At 46.2% G+C, this 26,945-nt stretch overlaps 1 protein-coding gene across 8 annotated transcripts in view; it reads right to left on the bottom strand.

Annotated features, from left to right (window-relative positions):
- DIP2C (disco interacting protein 2 homolog C) overlaps window positions 1–26,945 on the bottom strand; it is a 371,728-nt gene that overhangs the window by 117,676 nt on the left and 227,107 nt on the right. For all 8 annotated transcript variants that reach the window (XM_021065075.1, XM_021065074.1, XM_021065077.1 and 5 more), the window contains 2 exons: window positions 22,654–22,779; window positions 7,174–7,383 (listed from right to left, as the gene is read on the bottom strand). In XM_021065075.1, coding sequence (XP_020920734.1) covers window positions 7,174–7,383; window positions 22,654–22,779 — 336 coding nt within the window. The remainder of the gene's footprint in view (window positions 1–7,173; window positions 7,384–22,653; window positions 22,780–26,945) is intronic.

The following is a 26,945-nucleotide window of genomic DNA, read 5'->3' as shown; positions in this document are numbered from 1 at the left end:
TCCAGGACAGCCTCCGCCGGTTTGGTGCCAATTCAGCCACTGTCCAGGACAGCCTCTGCTGGTTTGGTGCCAATTCAGCCACTGTCCAGGACAGCCTCTGCTGGTTTGGTGCCAGCAGCACCAGGGGTCCTTCTTACTCACAGCATCCCGCCCCCAGCCCTGGATTTTAGCCTACTGCTCTTGCCAAAACCCATCCCTTCTGTACACCTATTTCTGGCCATGACTGTCTCAAGTGACCTGCTCAACTGTGCCTTGGAAATTTCCTGCTCCTTGACCTAACTCCTTCCAAAGCTCTTGCTCTTACAGGCATCCAGCTCAGTCCGGCTCCCTGAGTCCCGCTCAGACGCTCAAGCTGCACAGCACCCAGCCCACGTCATCTGCACTCTGCAAAAGCTGGAGCAATGGCTCAAAGAATGAATGAACACAAGAATGTATACATTAGAACACATGTCAGCCAGAGAGAACATGCTTCTGGTTCTAACAGCGGCTGAACCACAGCCCCCCTTAACTCTACCTGTGTGACTGGGAATCCCAGGGGCCAGGGGTCATAGATCTTCCTTTTTAGCCTGTTATTCTTCAGTCCTCTACTAACTCCTAAACTAAGAGAAGAAACAGAAGAAATCTGTTCTTTACACGCAGAAAGAAATGCGCTCATGGTCCACTTTCACGTGACGGGCAAGGAGGGGCGTGTGCAAGGGAAGCCAGCCTTCCGCCCATCAACAAGGCCCCCGCCGGAGGCTCTGTCAGGCAGCCCGAGCTCCACTGTCGCTGAGTAGAGAAAGGGATTCAGGCCCTCAGACCGCCTGCCCGGTCGCCCCAGCTAAGACGACACGGTTGTGCCTCCATGTGGCAGCAGAAAACCAGGTTCCTCCAGGAGAACGTGGAGGTGACATGCAGTGAAAGGAATCTGCAGTGAAGCTGAGGGGAGGCGCTGGCCTCGTGGGAGTCAGAGCATCTGGCTCAGCTGCTGCAGATGCTGCTCAGCCGCCTGCTGCTCTGACCCGCCCTCTGAGTGCAGCTCCATGGAAGAGCAGACCCTGGTCCCCGGCCCGGCCGGAACATCTACTCCCCGGCTCCAGCAGGCTGTCCCAGTGCACAAGCAAGCTCTACCGGTGTCTCCTCCGGAGCGACACGTGGCAACGTGAGCGAGGGTTTAGATTCTTAACGCTCTGATGATTTCACTCAGGGACAGAGGAGTATACCGTGTCTCCCTGTGATTGGGCAGAGGTGGGGGTGAGGATGGAGATGGGGGGAGAGAGAGAGGGAGACTGCATTTCAAAATTGCAGACTAAATCTGGAGATGTCTAGAAAGGCTGGGTGGTTCTACATTCGAACATCTCTCCCAGCCAAACATCTGCGAGGCTGACTGTAGGAGAATCACAGAGGTCCCGAGACCTGGAACGGCTGCTCTCCCCCATTTACGCCATGAAAATCTCATGAAGACGTGATAGCGACTGTTACACAGATCTTAGGATGTTCAAATAACAGAACTGGATTCTTTAACTTGGAAAAACAGCTTCCTGATTTTCACATCCACAAATTCAAAGTCACGATACCTGCACAGACCACAGACCCAATGGGCATGGGATGGGAACAGTCAAGTCTTTGTTTCTGCAATGTGAGTTGAACTTCGGTCTGAAAAGAGCACTCTCGCTGTTTTGAACAAGCAAGGCCAAGAGGGAACAAAGATACCAAGGGGAGGGCAGCTGCTCCGACATCCTGCTGCCCACTCACTGGCTGGTGGCCTGGGCATCACAGCCACCTCACCTGCAGAACAGGATGCTGCTACTCGCTCCTCGCCGTGGCCACAAGTGACACTGCATCCTGACGTGCTGCAGTGACAGTGACAGTGCCACCCTGGTGATCGGGCTCCTGCTCTGCCATTTCTCCCCGTGTGCAGGGGTCATTTCCTCTCCTGAGTTCCAAGAAAAGAATCTGAAACTCATGTACATAAAGTGAAAATGACTGTCACTACTTCTGAGTCAAGTGCATTTGAACACTGGGAAAAAGAACTAAAGAAACATCTCTCTGCTGTGTGCTCCATGGTGTGGGCAGCGGGCCAGTGAGGTTCCTGCAGAAAAGGAGCACATGCTGGCTGAAGGGTTAGGATAATGTGGGCCCCCAAATCATTACTTTGATTCCAAGGACAAAATCGAAATAAACAAAATCAATCTCAAGCAGCAAAAATCCCAAAGCGATTTTTGGGGAAAAGAGAAAAGAGCAGCCCTGTGCTGACAACATCAACAGGACAGTGTGAAGCCACGGATGGATATGGGGCTGGGAGGGGCTGCAGCAGGGAGATGGGAGGTGGGGGTGCAGAGACCCAGGGTCCTGGGAGCAGACCCACAAGACACATGGCAGCCTAATGCCCAGGCAGGACAGGGGTGTTGAAGGGCTCAAGGACGGCTGAGGCCTGGAGCCTGCTCCTGGAGGCAGGGCCTCATCGGACGGCGGGCCTCAGGGCAGGGGTAGGGCTGATGGCAGGGCCAGGAGGCGCTCTGAAACGTGGGTCGGAACGTCAGGAGGGCAGGTGGCCTCGCAAACTGAGGGAGCGTCTGAAATCAGCAAGACGGCGGAGGGACAGGTGGGGCGAGGAGCCTCCAGAGGAGAGGAACCGACAGGAGGGAAGGAGCACGAGGTGCGGCGCAGGCCGAGGTCGTGCCTCCAAGCTCGGGTTCACCCGCGGGGAAGGCGATGCCACGGAGGGGCAAAGGGCAGGGCTGGGAGCAGCAGCTTTGGGACGAGGAGCCAGGATCCAGAGTGAGGTGGAAAATGTGATCCCTGGGAAGGAGGAGCTTTCCTCGCCAGAAACGGAAACAGCAAACAGTGACTGGAGCGAGGCAGGGAACCATTTGAGCGGGAAAAGGATCGGGGTTAAAGATGTTTGACAGGGAGATGGGAAAGATCCGCGGGGCTGCTCACTCACGGTCAGCGAGGGCATGTGGGCAGGTCTCAGCTGTACCCCTACTCAGCAGACACGGGGAAGGGTGAGAAGCCAGACCCAGTCACGTCGGCCAGCGCGAGGTCCCTCTCTCGAGCCAGGCTTCTTCTGGCACTGAATCACCCAAAGAGCCACGAGAAACACGCAGGAACTGGTGAAAGGGTCTCCATTCGGCCTCCTGGTGCCTAGGCAAACGCTCTCGTCCCGCTTCTTTTTTCAATTGTGTGACTTAAGGCTCTAAAACAAAGACTGGCACACTATGGATCCCAGGGTGGCCTGCCAGCTGTTTTCATGAATAAAGTTTTGCGGCTGCAGCCATGCCTGCTATGTACGTGCCCCCATCTGTTGCTCGAGCCAGCAGACTTGAGGAGTTGCAACAGAGACTACAGGGCCCGCAAAGCCTAACTTTCACCCTCCAACTCTTCCCTGGAAAGTTCACCGACCTGCCTTCGAATGCTGAAGCTCTAGCAGCAGCAATGCCCTGTTGGGAGGGGAGGGGCGACCCCAGCCCGAAGTGTGCAGGCTTTGCTAATATCACCACCCTCGGGGTGTAATGACTTGTTTCTTTATGCTTGGTCTTTTGTCTTTTTAGGGCCACACCTGCGGCAAACAGAGGTTCCCAGGCTAGGGGTTGAATCAGAGCTCCGGCTGCCCGGCCTACAGCACAGCCACCGCAGTGTGGGATCCGAGCCGCACCTGCAGCCTACACCACAGCCCGTAGCAATGCTGGATCCTTAACCCACTGAGCGAGGCCAGGGATCGAACCAGCATTCTCATGGATGCTAGTCAGATTCTTACTGAGCCACAACGGGAGCTCCCTCTGCGTGTATTTAATATTTAAGGCTGTAAAGGTTCAAAAAGTATCTCGAGAGAGGTTATGAAAGAATTCTCTGATACTACGGATGATTATACATAAATAAATGAGGGCAATTAATCACAGTGGTAGCTCTTCAGCCCTCTAAATAAATCCCCGAGAAATCTGGAATCTAGATTCAAACAGCAACTGTGAGGCTCCAGGTAAATGATGCATCCATCAGGCACATGGGGCATGTCTATCCACTCAGCAGGATCAGGTGCAAGAAACCGGATGAGAAAGTCCTTGCCAATACAAGGAGCACACGCCTAGAGCAGCATCCACACCAAGGAATTCTAAAATGTCCTGGAAATGGCAGATACTTCTGTGAATATCTGGCTACTGACAAAACATACCCAACACATGAAGATAAAAACTGTGTGTGACAGTATCTCAGATGTGTCAGTTACAAAGGGCGAAAGAGACCTTACCAAAACATTCTTAGCTACAAAAGAAGAGGTCATGCAGAAGTCTCTTTAATTTCCTGAATGTACAAATTTTGATTCTGAACGTACAGCAATGTTATCTATTCTGCTTTTTTCTCATTTCTTAATCTAGAAATGTATTAATAGTTAATCTTCGGGTTCTTCCTTTCCAAATAGCTAATTCGCATAAAATTTTGTTCCCATGCCTCTTGAAGTCTTAAAGCGTTGCTGTAATTCTCCCGTTGCCTCTAAACCGTGCTCCTCGATTTCTGACACAACGCAATACTCCAGAGGTGCTGGTTCTCTCTCTTGCAGCGGCCTGAAGTACGTGGCAGGCACAGCGGTTCAGAATAAAGACCTCCGGTTCTCACGCAGAGGGCGGGCCTCGGATGAGGCGAGGGTGGCGCGGAGCTGCGGGCAGGCAGCGCACGGCACACACGCACAGGCTCAGGCCTCAGCATCTCAGGACGGTGACCGTCCCGGGCCCACGCTGCCAGTGCCGTGGGTGTGGATACCGGCAGGCAGGGCCAGAGGAGGAAGAGCCGCCTGGAAGGGGACAGCTTCCCAGAGGGAGAGGCACAGGCCGCGTCCCCGTCAGGACGCAGCCACAAGGGCGAGGACCTCGCTCGGGCACCAAGACTGACCGGCCCGAGAGCAGAGCCTCTCCGCGGCCTTCGCGGCCTGGCCCCACTTGTGTCCTCTCCCCACAGGAACGAGAGGCACTGACAGACTCTACCAAGCACCTCTCCTCGAGCCAGGAGGCTCAGGTTGGTGGCTTATGGGACCAACCACTGCTTCATAAAACACGTACAGTGTTTTCTCATTTGCAAGCTCTCAATGGCCTCAACACAAAGTCAAATCCTGCCAACTCTGACTGACTACTTCTTTTGCTTTTGCCACAGGAATAAAATTCTTTCACTCCCCTTTTCTCAACTTATTATTTTGCCACTGCTTTCTTTCAAATGTCTTTTTCACACCTTTAGAACATTCCTAGATATTCCAGGAATTCGTCTTTGTGCCAAATTAGAAATTATGGAGATGTCGCACGCTCAGAAACCCCACTTACGTTACACTGAGACTTAATGCACGTGAGTCATGCACCCTTTCATAGTCTGGCTACATCTAATTCTCTGTGCTGTAATTTCCTCCAGCAGCCCACGTGTAAACTCACAAAGGGAGAGACAAATGCAGGAGGAATCTGTTCAAAATTATGGTCAGATTCTGAATTTTCCTGAGCTGTGAAGTAAATGAGAAGACGCAATCCCAAGGCTGGGGTGAGGGCAGAGGAGGAGGGACTCTGGGGCGACCTGTGGTGTGGGGGCTCAACGAAGCACCCGACGCAGAATTTCAGACCATCTCAGGTTCAAAACACACACCCACACATTTTAACAGTCATGCACTTCTGCTTAATCTTTATGTTTTCAAATAGAGGTTCTTAGCACACAGTAACCAGTTACTGAAAACATTTTTTGTGGGGTTTTTTTTGGTATGTTTAGGGCCGCACCCGCAGCATATGGAGGTTCCCAGGCTAGGGGTCCAATCGGAGTTGTGGCTGCCGGCCTCCACCACAGCCACAGCCACGCGGGATCCGAGCCGCATCCGCAACCTACACCAGAGCCCACAGCCACGCCGGATCCCAAACCCACATCCTCATGGGCTCTAGTCAGGTCCATTAACCACTGAGCCACGGCGGGAACTCCTGTTTTTCCTCTTCTTTCCACCGAGAAACTAAAGCCGGAAGTGACATCTGAAGCAGCCAGCAGCCTTCAGGTGAGAACCAGGACCAGACTCAGCTCTCTTGACGCCTGCCCGTGTCCTACCAATAGGCAGCCGGGCTCACCGCTGATTCTGAAAAGGCTGGTGCTTTTAACTCAGCTTCATTCTAAGCGAGTGTCACTGGGGCCAAGTTCTGAACTGGTTTGGAATTGCCCTGACTCTGTCAAGTAGCCAAAAATCTAGAAATAAACACCGAGCTTGAGAAGCTGGTGCGCATTCATTCGTCGCACGTACCTGCTTTGGAAATGCAGACCTTCCGGGTGTGAGGTCAGGTGGGGAGGAGACGGGCACCTGCCCTGGGCTTGGCTACCGACCACAGCGTCGGGGGCCTGGTCCCCCCATGTGAATGGAGACACACTGGACCGTCTGACACCACGTTCAAAGCAAGGAATTTACTCTGTGAACACTCTTATGACTGAAATGTTTAAACACCTTAATCCACAGCCGCAAATGGGTCAGAACAGATCTGGACCCCCCACCGCCCATCCCAGACCGGCGGAGTGGGGCCCGAGGGAGCGGAGGCAGAGAAGCGCGGCCTCTACCCCCCGTTTCCTGCAGCCCCACTGCTCATCCAGTGTTCTCCCTCCCTGCCCGAATTCCTGGTCAATCTCCTCTGACGCCCAAACGCCCTACCAACATTTCAACATAGAGAACCCCCCTCACCACGGAGCCTACACGCAAAGGGACGTGAACCACCCCAGAGATCTGAACGCCTGGGGCGGAAAACCGCACCTGCGGCCGCGACGAGAGCCTCCCCTTCCCAGTGGCCTCCAAAGGAAGGGCAGCCCCACTCCGAGTCCCTGCTCGTTCCCCGGCTCGATGAGGACCTCGCGAGGGAGCAGCTCTCGGGTGAGACGACGACACGCCCACAGGCGGCTGCAGGCCTCCCTGCCGCACCAGCCTCTGCCCTCCTCTACGCCAGAGAGCTTCCGAAACCACCACTGCGCAGGAGGCCTGCGAGGCCAGACACAGCAAAAGCAAGCATTTCACGCACAGAAAACCACTGCAGCCAAGCGGCCCAGGGGTGGGGGGCTCTGAGCTGTCCCTGGGGGGCGGGGGTCCCACGGCCCCGATGCACAGACAGGCAGCGCCACCATAAGAAGAGCACGGCTTGCCGGCAGCCACTCAGAGGTCCCAGCAAGGAGGTTCGTGCGGGCGGCTGCCCGCGGGGCGCTCACCTATGTGCGTCTGGGCCATGACGTCGGCCAGTCTGTGCGCCGCGCCGCTCCCCCCGCTTTGGGTGGACGAGGAGGAGGTGGTGGAGGTGGTGGAGCCGTGGATGGCCTGGCTGATCCAGTGCTCCATGTTGATGCTGCCCTGGCTGGAGGTGGGGGTCCCCTGGGAGTCGCCCTGCACGGAGCCTTCGTCTTCCGAGCCCGAAGAGGTATCTGCGGAAAGAGAGGTGACCTGCTTAGGCGTCGTCTCCGAATGCCCACCCGGCTCACCCGCCAACCCACCAACAACTTTTGCCCTGAACACTCTTCGAAAGCTATACAGCCTTTCAGATGCCAAGTCATTTGTTAGGACACTGCAGGCTTTTTCCTCCAAAACACCCTCAAGACGCGACAAACAGCTTTTTGGCATTACTGTCTCAGACAAAGACGTACCAACTGCCTCCACTCAAGAGTCTGGGGGGAAACCAAATGCTCTCTGTGCTCAGACACCACGTGAGAGGGCCAGCTGGGGATTTTAAGAGCCACGGAACGTTCCAGTGTTTCCAAGTGGGATGCGCGGCGCCTCCGCTGTTCCCGAGGCGGCCCTCGGAGCTGCAGGCCACTGTGAAGGTCAGTGTGAGTGTGGCGGGGCTCACCCTCCTGCCCTCACATGACCCGGCCTCGTCTCCACCGGCCTCAGACTGCGCGCAGCCACCCTGCCACCATTGCTCGCAACAGGGCTCACTGTTGACCTGATTTATTTTGCTACCTAGGAAAACCGTGTGTCGTGGGTTGAGAGAAGACGTTGCTTTTTTCTCGGAATTAATGGAAATATCCTTCATTTAATAACTTTCCACCTGGCAGCAGGCTCCCAGGAAGGAGCCAGTGGTGTGCTCGTCACTTTCACCTCGCTGGCAGAGCTGAGCCCTGCGGGAGGCTGGGGTGGGAGAGGAGGGAGCGCCTCCCGCCTTCACTGAGAGGAAGAGAAGGGATCCTCTGTCTTAAGTCTCCAGCACAACGATATTGGTAAAGAACATTCACACCAATATTTTATTGTCATTGTGACGGGACCTTTCAAAAGTTTGTTAGAAATGTGTTAAAGAAGCGACAACATCAGAAGCCTGGCAACGTCTCCTTTGCCCTTCCTTTTCAAATAACTTAGAATTACAATTTACATAAAAATAAAATGGTATTTGATACAAAATAATATTTTTTGTATTCAGACCTACATCTTTTTTCAATCTTTTAAAAAAGCTGTGGTAAGATACATGTAAATGCCACCCTCTTAGCCCCTTCTAAGCGTGCAGCTCAAGGGTCTCACACTCGTTCGCAAGGCCGTGCGACCCCGCTCATCACTCACGTCCTCTTGCCCAGCGAGTGACGCGCAGCCTCTGACAGTCACCATCCCACTTGCTCGACCCCCGACCACTCCACGGCGCGCATCCAGGGGGCACCGTTCGTTCACTGTCTTTCTGCGTCTGGGCTTATTCCACCGGCGCAGTGTCCTCGGGGTTCATCCACCTTGTGGCAGGGGTCAGAATCGCCTTCCTCCTCAAGGCGGAATGGTGCCACGGCCCTCACAGACCACATTTTGTCATTCGCTCACCTGCTGTGGACACTTAGGTGCTTCCACGTTTTCGCTGCTGTGACTAATGCTGCTGCGAACACAGGTGCATAAATACCGTTTCGAGATCCTCCTTTAAATTCTTTTGGGGAGGTATGCAGACGATGGACGGATGGGTGGTACAGTAAACTCCACTTTTGGTTTTTGAGGAGCTGCCATTCTGTCTCCAGAGAGGCCATACCATCTTACCTCCCATCAGCAGTGCAGCAGGCTTCCAGTTTCTTCACATCCTGACCAGCACCTGTAGTTTTACAGTTTTTTGAAAGCAGGCGCTGCCACTGATGTGCAGTATCTCCCTGTGGTCTCGATTAGCCGTTCCCTAATGATCAGTATTGTTGAGTAGCCGCTCCTATGACTACTGGCCACTTGTACATCTCCTCTGGAAAAACATCTGTTCGAGTCCTTAGACTTAAGACTCTTGAGAGAGGTGCACACCGTATATCCACGCTGAAATACCACCGCCCCCCAAAGTTTTCTCACGCCACTCTACAAATCAATCCTTCCTTTCTCACTACATCTTTTCATAAGAAAACTATACAACAGGGTCACTCATGACATAGGCACAAAAATCCTTAAAGTTTGGCAAACAGTATCAAGCAACATATAAAATGCCCAGGTGGTGACCAGGATTATACATATAAACACGAATTAAGTTTCATTTGGCATTCGAAAGTGAACGAATGTTATACTCCATATTAGAATAAAGACAAAAAACAGTAAGTTAAAAGTCACAGAAAAAGTATTTCACAGTATCTAGCAGGCACTCACTGCAAACCCTCTCAACAATGTGGGATAGAAGGGGGCTCCCTCAGCCTGAAGAAGGGCCTCAACGGAAACCCCAACTCACACCAAATGGTCAAAGACTGCACACATTTCCCCTCAGCCGGGAACAAGGCAAGAGCGTGCCCTCTTGCCACTTGTAGCCCCATGACCCAGCAGGTTCTGGCCAATGAAATACAGGGGAAGGAATAAATTCAAGGCACCCAAATTGCAAAGGAAGCCATAAAACTATCTTTATTCAAAGATGACATGATCTTATTTATAGGAAATGCCTAGGAACACACTGGAACACTATTTTTAAAATAAATTTTATTGGCGTGCAGGGGACGTACAATGCTGTGTTAGTGTCAGGTGCAGAGCAAAGTCAATCAGCCCCACATACACATAAACAGCCATTCTTTCACAGCTTCCTTCCCCGTACAGGCTGCCACAGGGTGCTGACACGATCTCCCCAGCTGTGCTGTAGGGTTGGGATTGGCACGTGCAATCCCAACTACTGTGTGCAAAATGGACTGTAACAAGGGCCTTCCGTGTAGCTCGGTGAAAAACTCTTCAACTGGTAGATGAGCTGTAAGGAGACAGCGAGAATACGGCCAGTGACGAGGGAAGCAGACCTCATCAGACGATGAATCTGCCAGCACGGTGATCTTGGCCTCCTCAGACGGCAGAGCTACCCTGACAGGGCCAGAGCCATCAATGCGCCCAGGTAATTTTCCAGCTGATCATCCTTGCAGACAGAGGGGCTGGCATCAAAAGTTGTTTGGTGGAACCCCTAAGCAAGTTTTTGAATGTGGACTGCCTCTGCCGAGAGGACCAACGGGCCGTGGGTCAGGATGAATTTCTGCAGGGGGATGAGCACACAGAGTGAGAGCCAGGAGCTCTTGCCAGAGCAGACAGGCATCAGCGTCCTCACACGCACACACAGTTTCTGGCCGGACAGACTGCAAATTATTCCCACCTCCCAGGGAACAAGCACATGCTGATCTGGCGGTCAGAAGTTAAAACCCAGCCATCCAACCAGCTAGCAGGAGTTGTCACTATGTCAGGTGAGAAGAGCTAGCTGGTTATCCATGGAACTTCTTTTTTGTTTTTTGATTTTTTTGTCTTTTTAGGGCCACACCTGCGGCATATGGAGGTTCCTGGGCTAGGGGTCTAATCAGAGCTACAGCCACAGGCCTACACCACAGTCACAGCAACGCCAGATCCGAGCCGCCTCTGCGACAAGAATAGGCATGCATTTCAATGGAACAGAACTGAATCTAGAATAAAGTCTTATGTTTATGGTTGTCAGTTTATTTCTGACAAAGGTCCCAAGATAATTCAATGACAAAAAAAGGTCATCTTTTTAACAAACAAAAAATGGATCAATGACCTAATAAAAAACCTAAAACTATGAAATTTCTGCAACTTCCAAAAACATAACCCATAAAATAAATAACTTGAACTTCACCAAAATAAAAAACTCTTAGCTTCAAAAGATTCTATTATTTTCCAGTGGGTAACATAACACACCGTCACCACACATATTTATTACAGAGGTCAGAAGTCTAAGGCCAAAGTGTGGGTGGGACTCCGCTCCCTGTGGACACTTTAGAGAACCCACCTGCTAGAGGCGGCCTGCACCGCCAGCTCACGGCCCCTTCACCCTCTCTTTAGGGTGAGTCCCTGCAACCTCTGGTTCATCGTCCTTCTTTTGTTACTTTGACACTCCTCCCTTCTCTTCTAAGGATCTTCCCCTCCAACTTTATTGAAATATAATGGACATACCTCGCTATCTAAGTTTAAGATGCACAGCATGAGAGCTTCACTTACACATTTTGGAATAATTACCACAGTAAGTTTAGTTAGCATCCATCACCTCATATAAAATAAACCCAATAAAACAAAAACATTGTTTTCCTTGTCCCGAGACTGCTTAGGTTTTACTCTCTGAACCTTCGGGCACGGCCTCTGTGCGTCACACCCCAGTACTTACACCTACACGGCCTTCCTTTCTGACCGCCTTCCTCCAAGCCCCGCCCACTACCCCGTCTCTGGAAACCACAAATCTCATCTTTTTCTGCATTTTTTTTTAATATTTCACATGTAAGTGAGATTATACACCATTTGCCTTTCTCTGTCTGAATAAAGACCTCTTTGATCACAGCGGGCCCATCTGGTTAATCCAGGACAACCACCCTTTCTCAAGATTCCATCTGCAAAGTCCTTTTTTGCAACGTAAAGTAATATATTCGCAAGTTCTGGAAATTGTGATATGGATATCTTTGGAGGGGCCGTAACTCTACTGCAGACAACATTGGGAAAAGACAAATCACAGTTTACAAATTACATATATGATTAAAGAACTTATATTCAGATTATATAAGGAATTTTTTTCCTGAGAAGGATAAAAAGTTTTAATATGTAACTATTTTATGTTAACGTTTAATATGAATATACTGTCCAGAGTTAACATTAAAATATTTTAAATTCAATTCAGCTGTGTATCCAAAGAATACTAATTATAACAGTTTAAAGAACTTTTTTTGGTATGATGATCTTTTTTAAATTTTTTTTTTCTTTTTAGGGCCACACCTGTGGCATATGGGAGTTCCCGGGCTAGGGGTCGAATCAGAGCTGCAGCTGCTGGCCTGCACCCCAGCCACAGCAACATGGGGTGACCTACACCACAGCTGTGACCTACACCACAGCTCATGGCAACACTGGATCCTTAACCCCTGAGCAAGGCCTAGGATTGAACCCACATCCTCATGGACACTAGCCACGTTTATAATCAGCTGAACCACAATGAGAACTCCCTATTTTTATTTTTAAAACTTACTGAAGCATTTAGTTGATTTACAATGTTATGTGACTTCCTCCTGTAAAACACATACATATACCCAGTGTTGCTCAGATTCTTTCCCCACAGAGATTATCGGAGAATACCGAGCAGAATTCCTGGGCTCCACAGCAGTCCTTGTTGACCATCCATTCCACATACAATGGTGAGCATGCGCCAATCCTGAACCCCAAGCCAGCCCTGCCCTCTACCTTTCCCTTTTGGTAACCATAAATCTGTGCCCAAAGTCTATGGGTCTGTTTCTGTCATGTAAATAAGTTCATTTGTGTCATTTCTTTAGATTCCACATACAAGCGGTATGATGGTATTTGACGTTCTCTGAGTTACTTCACTTAGTATAATAATCTCTAGGTTCAGCCATGTTGCTGCACATGGCATTACTTCACTCTTTTTTAATGACTGGGTAACATTCCATTGTGTGTCTGTACCCCAGCTTCTTTCTCCACTCCTCTGTTGGTGGAGACTTGGTTGCTTCCACGTCTTGGTTACTGTGAACAGTGCTGCAGGGGCACTGGGGGCATCTATCCTTTCAAGTCGTGGTTTTCTCTAGGTAGATGCCCAGGAGTGGGACTGCTGATCATACGGTATTTTCCATTTTTAGTGTTTTGAGCTGTTTTTCCATGGTAGCTATACCAAATTTACATGACCAACCACAGTGTAGGAGAGTTCCCTTTTCTCTGCACTTTCCCAGCATTTATCGTTTGTATTTTTAATGATGGCCATTCTGACCAGTGTGAGGTGATATCTCACTGTTGTTCTTTTTTGTTTTTGTTCGTTTTCTGTTTTTTTACGGCCACATGTGCAGCATATGGAAGTTCCCGGGCTAGGGTTCGAATCAGAGCTGCAGCTGCTGGCCTACACCATAGTCAAAGCAATGTCAGACCCGTAACCCACTGAGCAAAGCCAGGGATCGAACCCACATGCTCATGGATCCTAGTCGAGTCTGTTACTGCCAAGCCACGACGGGAAATCTACACTGTTCTGATTTGCATTTCTCTTTCAAAGAGCAATGCTGAACATCTCTTCATGCATTTTTTTGGCCATCTGTGTATCTTCTTTGGAGAAGTGTCTATTTAGATCTTCTACCTATTTTATTTTCAAATATCATATGATATTATGTATATGTGGAATCTTAAAAAATGACACAAATGAACTTATTCATAGAACAGAAACAGACTTGCAGACCTAGAAAACACACTTATCCTTACCAAAGAGGAGAGGGAGAGAGGGAAACATTATCCACCTATTTTTTGACTGAACTCTTTTTCTGTTTGTTTCTTCAGAGCCACACCCACAGGATATGGAAGTTCTGGGCTAGGGGTAGAATCAGAGCTGTAGCTGCTGGCCTACACCACAGGTCACAGCAACACCAGATCCTTAACCTACTGAGTGGGGCCAGGGATTGAACCCGCATCCTCATGGTTTCCAGTCAGGTTCATTTGCACTGAGCCATGATGGGAACTCCTGGATGGGGAACTCTTAACCAGCGAGAAGACAGACAACTCATTTAAAAAACGGACCAAAAATGTGAACCTTACCAATGAATATATACAAATGACTAATAAGCACACGAAAAGATGCTTAGCACCGTCACTAGTGAAATGAAAATTAAAACCATAATGAAACGTTCCTTTACCAAACAATGGTGAGGATGTTGAAAAACTGGAACCTTTAGACATCGCTGGTGGGAATCTAAAACGGTGCAGCCACTATGGAAACAATTTGGCAGTTTCTTAAAAGGTAAACAAGTTACTATCAGAATCACCCATTCCACTCCTGGAAACCTACCCAAGACAAATGAAATTACAGGTCTGCACAAATACGTGCACATAAACGACGGTGTCGGCATTACTCAACACAGTCGCAAACTGGAAGCAAGCTAAATATCCATTAACTAGTGAATGGATAAACAAACTGTGGAATCTCAGAAAACACAATTTGGCAAGAAGAAGGCATGAACTACTGATGCTACAAAAGGGATGCTCAAAAACATGCTAAAAATGGCACAGAAGGATATATTTTATGAATTCATTTACAAAATGTCTGGAATATTCACAGAAGTGTATAAATCAGATCAGATGCTCCCTAGGTCTGGGTGTGAAAATGGGAGTTAACTACAAATGGGCACAAGGAAACTTTTTGGAGGATAAATGCTTTTAAAACTGGCTTGCAGGAGTTCCTGTCATGGCACAGCGGAAACGACTCCAACTAGGAACGCTGAGGTTGCGGGTTCGATCCCCGGCCTCACTCAGTGGGTTAAGGATCCGGCATTGCCGTGAGCTGTGGTGTAGGTCGCAGACACGGCTCAGATCCCGAGTTGCTGTGGCTCTGGCGTAGGCCAGCAGCAATGCTCTGATTAGACCCCTAGCCTGGGAACCTCCATATGCTACAGGTGCAGCCCTAAAAGGACAAAAAACAAGCAAAAACTGGATTGCACCAATGGTGGTCACACAATCTACATATTTACGAAAAATCATTAATTTACACACTTATAATGTGTTAATTTTATGGGATATAAATTATACCTCAAGAAAAGTATTAAAAAGGAATGTGTTTTTTTAATAGTTGGGTGTGATATTCTGCATCAAGTGCATCAAGTTTGTTGATAGTGTTGTTTTGACAACTAGCTTTTTAAGGACATTTAAAAATTCTCCCATTATTATTTTTGATTTTTCTATTTTCCCCTTCATTATGCCAGTTTCTGCTTTATGAATTATAATGTTCTGTTTTTAGGAATATAAATATTCACTGCTACATCTTCCTGGTGAATCGTTCATTTTCTAATATGCAATTTTCCTCTTTATATCTTGTACTCCTTTGTCCTGCTCTCTCCTTTGATACTCATTTTAACTTGTTCACCTTTTTATGCTTGATGTTTGCATTATATATTTTTTGGCATTTTATTTTTACTATTTATTTATTTATTTTTCTTTTTAAGGCTGCGTGTGCAGCATATGGAAGTTCCCAGCCTAGGGCTGAATCAGAGCTGCAGTTGCCAGCCTACATCCAGCCACAGCAACGCCAGATCTGAGCTGCATCTGGGACCTACACCGCAGCTTGCAGCAATGCCGGATCCTTAACCCACTGACCAAGGCCAGGGATCAAACCCACAGCCTCACAGATACCATGTCAGGTTCTTAAAATGCTGAGCCACTATGGAACTCCTGTTTTATTTTCAAATATCTTTGTTTTCACATTTAAATGTCTCTTGTAGACAACATATAGATTTATCTTCTTTTATCCAGTCTGCAATCTCTATCTTTGAAGTGGGCATTTGGCTCATTTACATTTTTTATTTAAAAAATTTTTATTATAGTTGATTTACAATGTTATGTCATGTTCACTGTACAGCAAAGTGACTGAGTTAAACATATGTATACATTCTTTTTCTCATATTATCCTTCATCGTCTTCCACCACAAGTGACTGGAAATACAGTAGGACCTTTTTCAAAAAGATTTTTTTGTGTGTGTATTTTATTTTATTTTTATTTATTTATTTATTTATTTTGGTCTTTTTGCTATTTCTTGGGCCGCTCCCACGGCATATGGAGGCTCCCAGGATAGGGGTCCAATTGGAGCTGTAGCCACCGGCCTACACCAGAGCCACAGCAACGCAGGATCCGAGCCACGTCTGCGACCTACACCACAGCTCACGGCAATGCCGGATCGTTAACCCACTGAGCAAGGGCAGGGACCGAATCCGCAACCTCATGGTTCCTAGTCGGATTCGTTAACCACTGCGCCACGACGGGAACTCCCTTGTGTGTGTATTTTAAATAATAGTAGAAAATTCAGTTTTTAACCTAGTTTTTTAAAAATCACGTAAAATCGAATTTGTGTTGCACATTTTTTCTGCGTGTTTATTTTTTAATTTTTCTAATCCAAGCCATGTGCAAATATAAACAAAAGTCTTATTCAGACTGGATTCAGCATTTCTGTTTGCTTAAAGTTGAGTTTTTTGAAATTGAAATAGTTAGTCAGCCCCGGCTTGCTTCTAAGTCTCCCTATCATCAGAATTAGAGATGTTACCTTCCTTTTTTTTTTTTTTTTAATTGTTATTTCCCAAATACAATTTCTTTTTCTGCTGTACAGCCTGGTGACCCAGTTACACGTACATGTACACATTCTATTTTCTCCCATTGTCATGCTCCGTCATAAGTGACTAGACATAGTTCCCAGTGCCACACAGCAGGATCTCATGGCTAAGCCCTTCCAAAGGCAATAGTTTGCATCGATAACCCCAAGCTCCCAATCCACCCCACTACCTCCTCCTCCCCCTTGGGAACCACAAGTCTGTTCTCTAAGTCCATGATTTTCGTTTCTGTGGAAAGGTTCATTTGTGCTGAATATTAGATTCCAGTTATAAGTGACATCATATGGTTATTTGTCTTTCTCTTTCTGACTCATTTCACTCAGTATGAGAGTCTCTGGTTCCATCCACGTTGCTGCAAATGGCATTATTTTGTCCTTTTTTATGGCTGAGTAGTATTCCACTGTGTATGTATACCACTTCTTCCTAATACAATCGTCTGTCAGCGGACATTTGGGTTGTTTCCATGTCTTGACTATAGTGAATAGAGCTGCAATGAACATGCGGGTGCATGTGCCTTTTTTAAGGAAACTTTTGTCCGGATATATGGCCAAGAGTGGCATTGCTGGGTCATATGGAAGTTCTATGTATAGATTTCTAAGGTACCTCCACACTGCTCTCCATAGTGGCTGTACCAGCTTACATTCCCACCAACAGTGCAGGAGGGTTCCCTTTTCTCCACAAGCCCTCCAACACTTGCTACTTGTGGACTTATTAATGATGGCCATTCTGACTGGTGTGAGGTGGTATCTCACGGTAGTTTTGATGTGCATTTCTCTAACAATCGGGGATGTTGAGCATTTTTTCATGTGCTTGTTGGCCATCTGTAGATCTTCCTTGGAGAACAGTCTATTCAGGTCTTTTGCCCATTCTTCAACTGGGTTGTGGGCTTTTTTGCTGTTGAGTTGTACAAGTTGCTTGCATATTCTAGAGACGAAGCCCTTGTCCGTTGCATCATTTGAAACTATTTGTTCCCATTCTGTAAGTTGTCTTTTTGGTTTCCTTTTGGTTTCCTTTGCTGTGCAAAGGCTTGTCCGTTTGATTAGGTCCCACTGGTTTATTTTTGCTCTTATTTCTGTTGCCTTGGGAGACTGACCTGAGAAAATATTCATGAGGTTGATGTCAGAGAATGCTTTGCCTATGTTCTCTTCCTGGGGTATGATGGTGTCTCGTCTTACATTTAAGTCTTTCAGCCAGTTTGAGTTTATTTTTGTGCATGGTATGAGGGTGTGTTCTAGTTTCACTGATTTGCATGCAGCTGTCCAGGTTTCCCAGCAACACCTGCTGAAAAGACTGTCTTTTCCCCATTTTATGCTCTTGCCTCCTTTGTCAAAGATTAATTGACCATAGGTGTCTGGGTTGATTTCTGGGTTCCCTACTCTGTTCCATTGGTCTGTCTGTCTGTTTTGGTACCAGTACCACACTGTCTTGATGACTGTGGCTTGGTAATATTGCTTGAAGTCCGGGAGAGTTATGCCTCCCGCTTGGTTTTTGTTTCTCAGGATTGCTTTGGCAATTCTGGGTCTTTTGTGGTTCCACGTAAATTTTTGGATGGTTTGTTCTAGTTCTGTGGAAAATGTCATGGGTAATTTGATAGGGATTGCATTGACTCTGTAGGATTGCTTTGGGTAGTATGGCCATTTTTACAATATTGATTTTTCCAACCCAGGAGCATGGAGTATCTTTCCATTTCTTTACATCTTCTTTAATTTCCTTGATTAATGCTTTACAGCTCTCCGCATGTAAGTCCTTTACCTCCTTGGTCAGGTATATTCCCAGGTATTTGATTTTTGGGGGTAAAATCTTAAAAGGTATTGTATTTTTGTATTCCTTTTCTAATACTTCATTGTTAGTATCCAGGAATGTGACTGATTTCTGAATGTTAATCTTACATCCTGCTGTTTTGCTGAATTTGTTGATCAGTTCAAGGAATTTTGGGGTTGAGTCCTTAGGGTTTTCAATGTATAGTATCATGTCATCTGCATACAGTGACAGTTTTCTCTCTTCTCTTCCTATTTGGATGCCTTTTATTTCTTTTGTTTGTCTGATTGCTGTGGCTAGGACTTCCAGTACTATGGTGAATAACAGTGGTGAGAGTGGGCATCCTTGCCTTGTTCCAGATTTGAGTGGGAAGGCTTTCAGCTTTTCTCTTTGAGTATTATATTTGCTGTGGGTGTGTCATAAATGGCTTTGACTATGTTCAGGAATGTTCCCTCTATACCCACATTGGTAAGAGTTTTGATCATGAATGGATGTTGGACTTTGCAAAGCTTTCTCTGCATCTATTGAGATGATCATGTGGTTTTTGACTTTTGTTAATGTGGTGTATGACAGTGATTGATTTGTGCATGTTTGTAATAACTGATATAAGTGGGTTTAAGACTAACATTTGGCTGATTGTTTTCTATTCATTCCTCCTATTTTTACCTCTGTTGATGTTTCCTGTCTTCTTTTCAATTAACCAATTTTTTTTTTAGTTTCTTTTTAAGTCCCTTATTAAATTCTTACCCATATTTTCTCGTTTTTTTAGTGGTTTCTCTAGGGCTGAGAATATGAGTCCTCAATAGGCCCATGTGGGGTCAATACTGTAACTGTCTGCTCTTCAAACCTGATGCTTCTACTTTCTCTCCCACCTGTACTCACACTGCATCTGACACCACTCATTTTCTTCTTCCTCTTTCTAGTTCCTACTTCGAAAACATAACCACTTCATAGCATAATTCCATTCACCTGACTTGTCTTTTGTGCTGTTTTAAAGAAAATTAAGAGGGAAAAACGCAATATTTTCCGTTTACCCAGCTACTTACTATGCCCAGGGTTCTTTCCACTTCACAAGCCTAAGTTTTTATCTGATATCATTTCCCATCTGCCTAAACGGCATCTATTTGTGTGTTTGTAGTGCTGCTCTCAGCTTTCATGTGTTTCATTATGCATTTATTTCACCATGTATGAAGGATATCATCACTGATATGAGGTGACAGCTGTGTTTTTTCCCTTTCAGCAGTTGCAAAATGCCGCTCCAGCCTTCTGGACTTGACCATGCCTTCACTTACCTGCTCCTAGTTCATAGCCACGATTGTTCTCCTGTATATAATGTTCCTGTTTTCCTTTGATTACTTTCAACATTTCCACATAATCTTTGGCTTTCAGCACTTGGACCACCATGAACTTAAGTAGGATTCTTTCTCTATTTAACCTGTGTGGGGTTCACTGAACTTCTGTTTCATATCCATCTGAGAAGCTTTTGACCTTTATTTCTTTAAGTAGTTTTTCTTCCTTTTTCTCACTCTCTTTTCTTTCTGGATTCCAATACAAGTATGTTAACATTGTATCACAGAAGCTTGAGGTTCTGTTAAGTTTTCTTTAATCTTTTGTCTCCCTGTTCTTCACTTTGGTTAATTTTCTTGATCTCTCTCCAAGTTTACAGACTTATCCTACTTCTCCAATGTGATGTTAAGCTGATCTAATTAAATTTCATTTGCGTTATGCTTTCAGTTTTTAGAGTGTCTATTAACTTTGGAAGTATTTTTTCCTTTCTCTGCTTAGCTAAAGTATTAAGACAATATCTTCATTTCGTCCTGTGACATATTTTCATTTGATTCCTTGTATGAGGTCCACAGCCATCTCATTTGTTTTGTGTATTTCTATCGTTGTTTACAGCCCATGGAATAGTCTGGTACTGTTACTTCATTATGTCTGGAAGCAAAAGTGCTGACACCTTCTTCCTATCTTTTTATATGTGAAAACTAAAGTATCAGCTACAGAAGACCTGCACTAAGATTGCAATAATCGTAATTGTACCTTTTTGAAAAACTCTGATACTAGCCATCAACCAGTCACTTCATGCAGAGTAAACTTAAGATATATTCTCAAAGGAGAACTAGACACAAAATTAGTTCTAACAAATGTTATCAGCAACTGAGGAAAATAGAATGAGAGAAAATGAAGTGAGCCAAGATTTTGTTCAAGCAAGTACAGTTACAAATATGCAGCCTACTGCTAAGCACAAAATCGGCTGTGAGCAGAAATTTTATGATGATGGTAGTGGCACTTACGATTGTACAAAACTATGCCGTGGGATATTGTCATCAGGACTCCTGAATGAGGGTTTACAAAGCGTATTACATGGTGTACAGGAAAGTGCTAATCAAGCAATTCGATGCAAATATTTCCCTAAAATGACATTTTCAATAATGCTCTTTTATATTTTGCAAAGATATCTACACAAGGTTTGTTCCCCTGAAAGTACTGTCTTTCATCATGCATGACGCAATACTACCCCTGAGGGAGGGTTCAATACGTAAAAAGCAAATACACAGACAATCACACTGCACTTTGTGCTCTAGACTCAACGCTTCCCACAAAAAAAACAGCTTCAGAAAAATGTCCATCTCCCTGCATACTTTAAAATCTTTAAAAAAGATTTGTTTAAAATATTTTAAGTGGATTTGTTATCTTTTAAGTCCATTCTGTTTGTTATATAAACACAAAATAAACTTTTTTTTACCATATTATAAATTTTGGCAAATTATAACCGTAAAGCAAACAAACAGGATTAAACATATTAATTAAGTGGATTTAAAAACAGTCCATGAGTTCCCATTGTGGCTTAGCAGGTTAAGAATCCGACACAGTGTCCACAAGGATGTGGGTTTGATCCTTGGCTTCACTCAGTGGCTTGAGGATCTGATGTTGCTGCAAACTGCAGCACAGGTTGCAGATGCGGCTCAGATCTGGTGTTGTCGCGGCTATGGCACAGGCCTCAGTTGCAACTCCAATTTGATTCCCAGCCCCAGAACTTCCATATGCTGCAGGTGCAGCCATGAAAACAATTTTCTTTTTTAATTAAAAAAATTTTTTTAAATAGTCCAAATTACATGCTGTGGCTCAGCATAAAGAAAGGAAGGAAAGGAAGGAAATGGGTCAAAAGGACTCCCCTTCCTACTAGAAAACTACGTTCTTGAAATAAAGAACTTCTCTTGTATTGCCTGTTAAAAAACAAGATGACCAAGTCTTACACTATTTAAATTCTCCTTCGAAGCTCAGGACTTTCACTTTTAAAGGCATGTGAAGTTAAGACCTAAGAGTTGTCTGAAGTAGTACTGGATACACGTGACCACATCTCTGGGTTCATGTGCTTCTACCACCCTCAGAGTCTGCAAACATTGACTAAACTTCCAAAGATTCCCAAAAATGTTACGTATGTGTCCAACTATTCCTAATGAACTAAAGTTTCTCTTGAGAGCGAAAGTGTGTGCCAGGTAACTTGGGTCTGCAGAAAAGGCAGAGTGGCAACAATGGCATGAGCAGTGCTGGAACCAGAACCATACACAAAACGTCAAGTAAATTAGGCTCGAATCCTTCGTGCTTCCAGCAGACGCCTTAACTTGGGGCTTCGCTCTCATTGTGAAGATCGTGAGGCACAGATTATAATGACTTGAGCAAACTTGGAGACCTCAGGTCGCTGATAAAAAATTTAAGATTAAACAAAAGCAGAAATATAAACGGGATATTAGCTTCAACCATTTAGCTCAGGGGTAAGCAGGACTGTGGGCCAAATCCTCTGCCTGCTTTTAACGCATCAAGTTTTATTGGCACATAGCCGCGCTGGCACTGACATGCTGCCTGTGGCGTCCTTTGCATTTACAATGGCAGAGCAAGCAAATGTGACAACCCCAAACGTGTATGTGCACTTTACAGTAAAAACTGATGACACCAGATTTAAGTAACTGTCTAAATTCTTCAACTGATTCAATTTCTTAGCATGGCATTACAACCTACTGACATTTTAAAGACTTTGATAAAATGCATATACCAGTTCAAGCAGAAGAGAAATCCAACTTCAGTTACAAGGATGGCTGTACAAACTCTTCTCTTGCTATGTGAAGAACTAAATAAAAGTTTACAAGACTCTTTAATAAAAGTCTATATCATACTTACGCATCTAAATGAAACATTCAAAACATTTATATAGACATACATATAATCACGCTCATTTTCTTTCCATGTTTAATTTAGAGTATTTATACTGTTTCTGAACTTCTAGTTATAAAAATCTGTATTACAGCACGATGATTTTGAAAACTAAAAAGACTGCCGTTCCTGGCACTGACTTGATTTCAAGGCATGCTAGCCACTTTATGAAGCAGGTGGGGCCTGCTGCTCACCTGGGGGTGTGTAGGCATCCATCGAGGTCTGCACAACCAAGGACCTGCGTTTGGAAGGCATAGGCACTGCCATCTTCCTTTCTTTGTGTTTAGCGAGCGCGGCCTGAACAGCTTCTGTGTGAACATCTGAAACAAAGAGAGCATCATCATTCCCTTGCTCAGAACAATCCGCAGGCCCCGCTTTTCTGCCTTCTCTCTGGTCCTGCAACTGTCACGAGGGGATGGGAAGGGAAGTCTGAAAGTCTGAAAGCTCCAGGAAAAAGGCATTCAAATTCATTCACAGACTTTTTTTTTTTATTACTATTTTTTGCTTTTTTTTTTAGGGGCACACCTGCAGCATACGGCGGTTCCCAGGCTGGGATCAAATTGGAGCTGTAGCCGCCAGCCTACAACACAGCTCACAGCAACACAAGATCCTTAACCCACTGAGCGAGGCCAGGTATGGAACCCACAACGTCATGGTCCCTAGCTGGATTCGTTTCTGCTGTGCACGATGGGAACTCCCATTTGCAACTTTTAACTACTCGCTTTAATACCTTAGAATTTGTATAAATAATCCCATATTGGATGTAAACTGCTGCAACTGTTCTTTTCTTAGAGTGAATAGATCTTGATCTTCAAATATTTCTTCATGGATCACATTCTGAAGCTTCACAATTCATCTCACTGTTCTGCTAAGGGAAGTACGTACACCTTACAGGTTGTTAGTAATGATTCTGGCAAACACTTTCCAGGCGTCAGGTATGAGGCGGTCACTCTGCTAGGCATTTGGTGTATATAAACCCATTGCATTAACTCCACAAGTGTGTGCTCAGCACCTGCTTTGTCAGGATGGTGTCCTCAGGGCCGGGTGCAGAGAATCAGGAGACATGGTGTCTCATGACGCTTACCTTGCAGAGGTTTAAAGACAGACAACAGACAATCAAAGGGGGGCAATGAAAAAGGGTGAAAAGACGGAGCAGCCCCTTCCTCAGGAAGCCAGGGCAGAGCTCTGTAATTGTGAAGTCGGAACAGTAAGAACAAACCAGCTGTTCCGTCGAGAGGAGACTCTCCAAGACGAGGGAAAAGGCAGCTCCGAGGTCCCGTCTACGAGCGCGGACGGAGCTGGCAGGGGCCTTCGGCAGAGGAGGGCTTTCCAGGGCCAGTACAGAGCTCAGCTCCCATTCTCACTTGGACAGGGAGGCCCTGGGGGGCTTGGGGTAGCGGTGACATGATCTGATTCCACCGTGAGGGATCGTTCTGGCTGCTGGGAGGGGGCTGCGGGACGAGAGCGGGCGCCAGGAGACCAGGTAAAAGGCAGCAGTGGGGAGAGACGAGGCCCACAGCCTTCTAGGCGTTCCACGAAGGAGGCGCTTATTCCCATCGCTCAGATGCGAGCACACACGCGTGACGCTGTCCCGGGGTTGTGGCACCGACCGGGTCTGGGCCCAGGGTATGTACTTCCAGGGCCTTCACCACTAGCCACGCATTCCCTAGCTCTTCCTGGGAAAATGTCACCCTGTGGACATGAGGAGGCGCCTGGGCCAGGTGCAGCCTGCAGGCTCCTCCTCGTGACCTTTCATTGGAAGAGACGCCCCCTTCACGTGTGTGGCCTCTGTGCTTCCTCACTGGGAAAGCAGGGCTGTGCAGCTGTGACAGACAGGGCGGCCCAGAAAGCTAAGCATATTTGCTAACTGACCCTTTACAGAAAATACGTGCCAGCCCATTTTAGAGCACATCACATATCAAACACAATGAATTTATCATTTTATTTTGTTCAGACTTGTGCATGCACTGCTCTTTTCTCCAAGTACTTGAAGACAAAAACCTAGTTTCGGATCACTCTTTTTCTTAAACTCCCAGATGAAAACTGATGTTTGAATGACTTTGGATTCACGCTACTGAACAAAACTAAATGGTGGAGTTCCTGTTGCAGCTGAGTGACAATGAACCTGACTAGTATCCATGAGGACGCAGGTTCAATCCCTGGCCTTGCTCAGTGGGTGAAGGATCTGGCGTTGCTGTGAGCTGTGGTGTAGGTCACAGACACGGCTCGGATCCCGAGTTGCTGTGGCTCTGGCGTAGGCCGGCCGCTACAGCTCCGAGGGGACCCCTGGTCTGGGAACCTCCATATGCCGCGGGGGCGGCCCTAGAAAAGACAATAAAAAAACCCAAAAAACAAAAACCTAAAGGGCTCACCAGTGATGTGAGAGTACATTAATTCTCCACATAGCAAACACATTGTATTACATATTTCTCCTTTTAAACTTTCTGTATTTCTCCTTTTAAATTTCAAATTTACAGATGGTCTGCCACAGTACGGAGAATTCCCGTATTACTTTCACTCAAACTCACCACTGATATTTGAGCCTATTGCTTTATGTAATATGCTTTTTCCCTAACCATTGGAAAACAAGCCGCAGACACCTTTTTCCTCTATACATAGATATTCCACTGTATTTCCTAAAAACAATCTCCTACATGATGCAAATTCTCAAAATCAGGAAAGTAAACAGCGATCTATTAGCATGATCTAATTCAAAGTTCAAACGGTGCCAACTGTCCTAGTAACTTCCTTTGCAGTTATTTTGTCTTTCTGGTCTGCGATCCAATCCAGAAGCACAGATGCATCCATTTATCAGGTTTTTTTGCCCTCCTAGATCTACCAGTGTTCTAGCTTCTGCATCTCATGACATTGGCTGTTTTAAAGAACACAGGCCAGTTACTGTGTAGGCTGTCTTCAACCTGGCTTTTCGGATGACTCGTCATGATGAGATTCAGGCCATGCGTGTTAGCAGGGATGGCACAGAAGTCGGTCCTCCACTGGGGTGTTAATTTTGGTCCCTGCTTACGGCAGTGCCCATCAAGTTCTTCCCACGTAGAGATGCTACTTTTCCCATGTGCAATATTCTCCTGAAATCTTAAAGAAGCTGCCAAAGTGGTTATAATATTTAACATCCTCACCAGCAGCACATGAGACTCCAGTGCCTCCACATCTTCACCAGCTCCTGGGACCGTGGATCTTTTCCACAGTAGCTGCTCTTGTGGCTGCTCAGCGGAATCATTACAGGCTCCACCCGCATTTACCTGACGGCTTGTGTGCCTTTCCCGGGCTTCTTGGATATTTGCCTACCATCTGCTGCGAGATACGTGTTCAAGCTTCTGAGGAGCCTTTTTATGTTGATTATTATGGGTACAAGTTATTTTTTTAAGATACATGTTTTGAAAATATTCAACCCAAGTCTATGGCTCAAGTGTCATACCCTTATAATAATGTGCTTCATGAGAAGAAAATTGTCATTTTTATGAAATACACTTTATGATTTTTTTCCTCTCTGGCTAGTACTTTTTGAATCCTGTCTGTAAAATCTGTGCCTACCTCACGGTTCAAAAAATACACTCTTTCATTTTCTTCGGGAAGGTTTTACCTTTTACTTTAGATCAAGGAGCCATCTCAAGTTAATTTTTCAAAGTAGTGAAAGTTGGGGTTGGTGTTCACTTTTTCCCACATGTTCGTCCAATGTTTCAGGTACCAACTGTTATAAAGATTTTCCTTTTCCTCATTAAATTGTCTTAGCTCTTCCGTCAAGTATCACCTGACCATGTGCTCATGGCTACAATTCTGAATGCTTTATCTGGTGCAGTTAATCTATTTGTCTAAACTTCTACTAGCTCTATACTACTCTGATTAGCATAGGGTTTTTTTCAGTTAGAATATGATGTACTAAACCCACATCTCAAATAAATGTGTATTTTATTAGTCTTTATTGTAGGAAAAAACCCGTAAGACTCCCCCTCCCAGCAATTTCCAGGCGGTCAGCACCACACTGCTAAGCACAGGCACAGACTGTCACCAGGCCCCAGAAGTCCCCGTCCTGGACGACTCCACATCCAGCTCACCCCCGCCCCCGCAACCCCTAGCAGCCACCCCTAGGAGGTGACTGTTTTAGATGTCTCACAGAAGTGGAATCACAGTGTTTGTCTTTCTGTGACGGTCTTATTTCTCTTGAGAAAATGCAGGCGGTCCTGATTTCCTTCCCCTTCGAGGCTCAGTTATATTCCACTGGATATGCACAGCACATCTTCTGTATTCACTCATCACTGAGGGACACTCGAGCTGCTCCCCGCTCCTGGCGGCTGTGAATACTGGTGCAGCGACCCCTGCTCAAGCCCCTGCTTTAGATCCTTTTGGATATATGTCCAGAAGTGGAGCTGGTAAATCACATGGTGGTTCTAGGTCTAATTTTTTGAGGAAGCTCCATGCGGTTTTCCACAGCTGCTGCACCACTTTACATTCTGAAAAACAGTGGACA

Source organism: Sus scrofa, chromosome 10 (assembly GCF_000003025.6).
Source record: "Sus scrofa isolate TJ Tabasco breed Duroc chromosome 10, Sscrofa11.1, whole genome shotgun sequence".
NCBI classification, from domain to species: domain Eukaryota; kingdom Metazoa; phylum Chordata; class Mammalia; order Artiodactyla; family Suidae; genus Sus; species Sus scrofa.
This window is presented reverse-complemented; position numbering and strand designations above follow the sequence as displayed.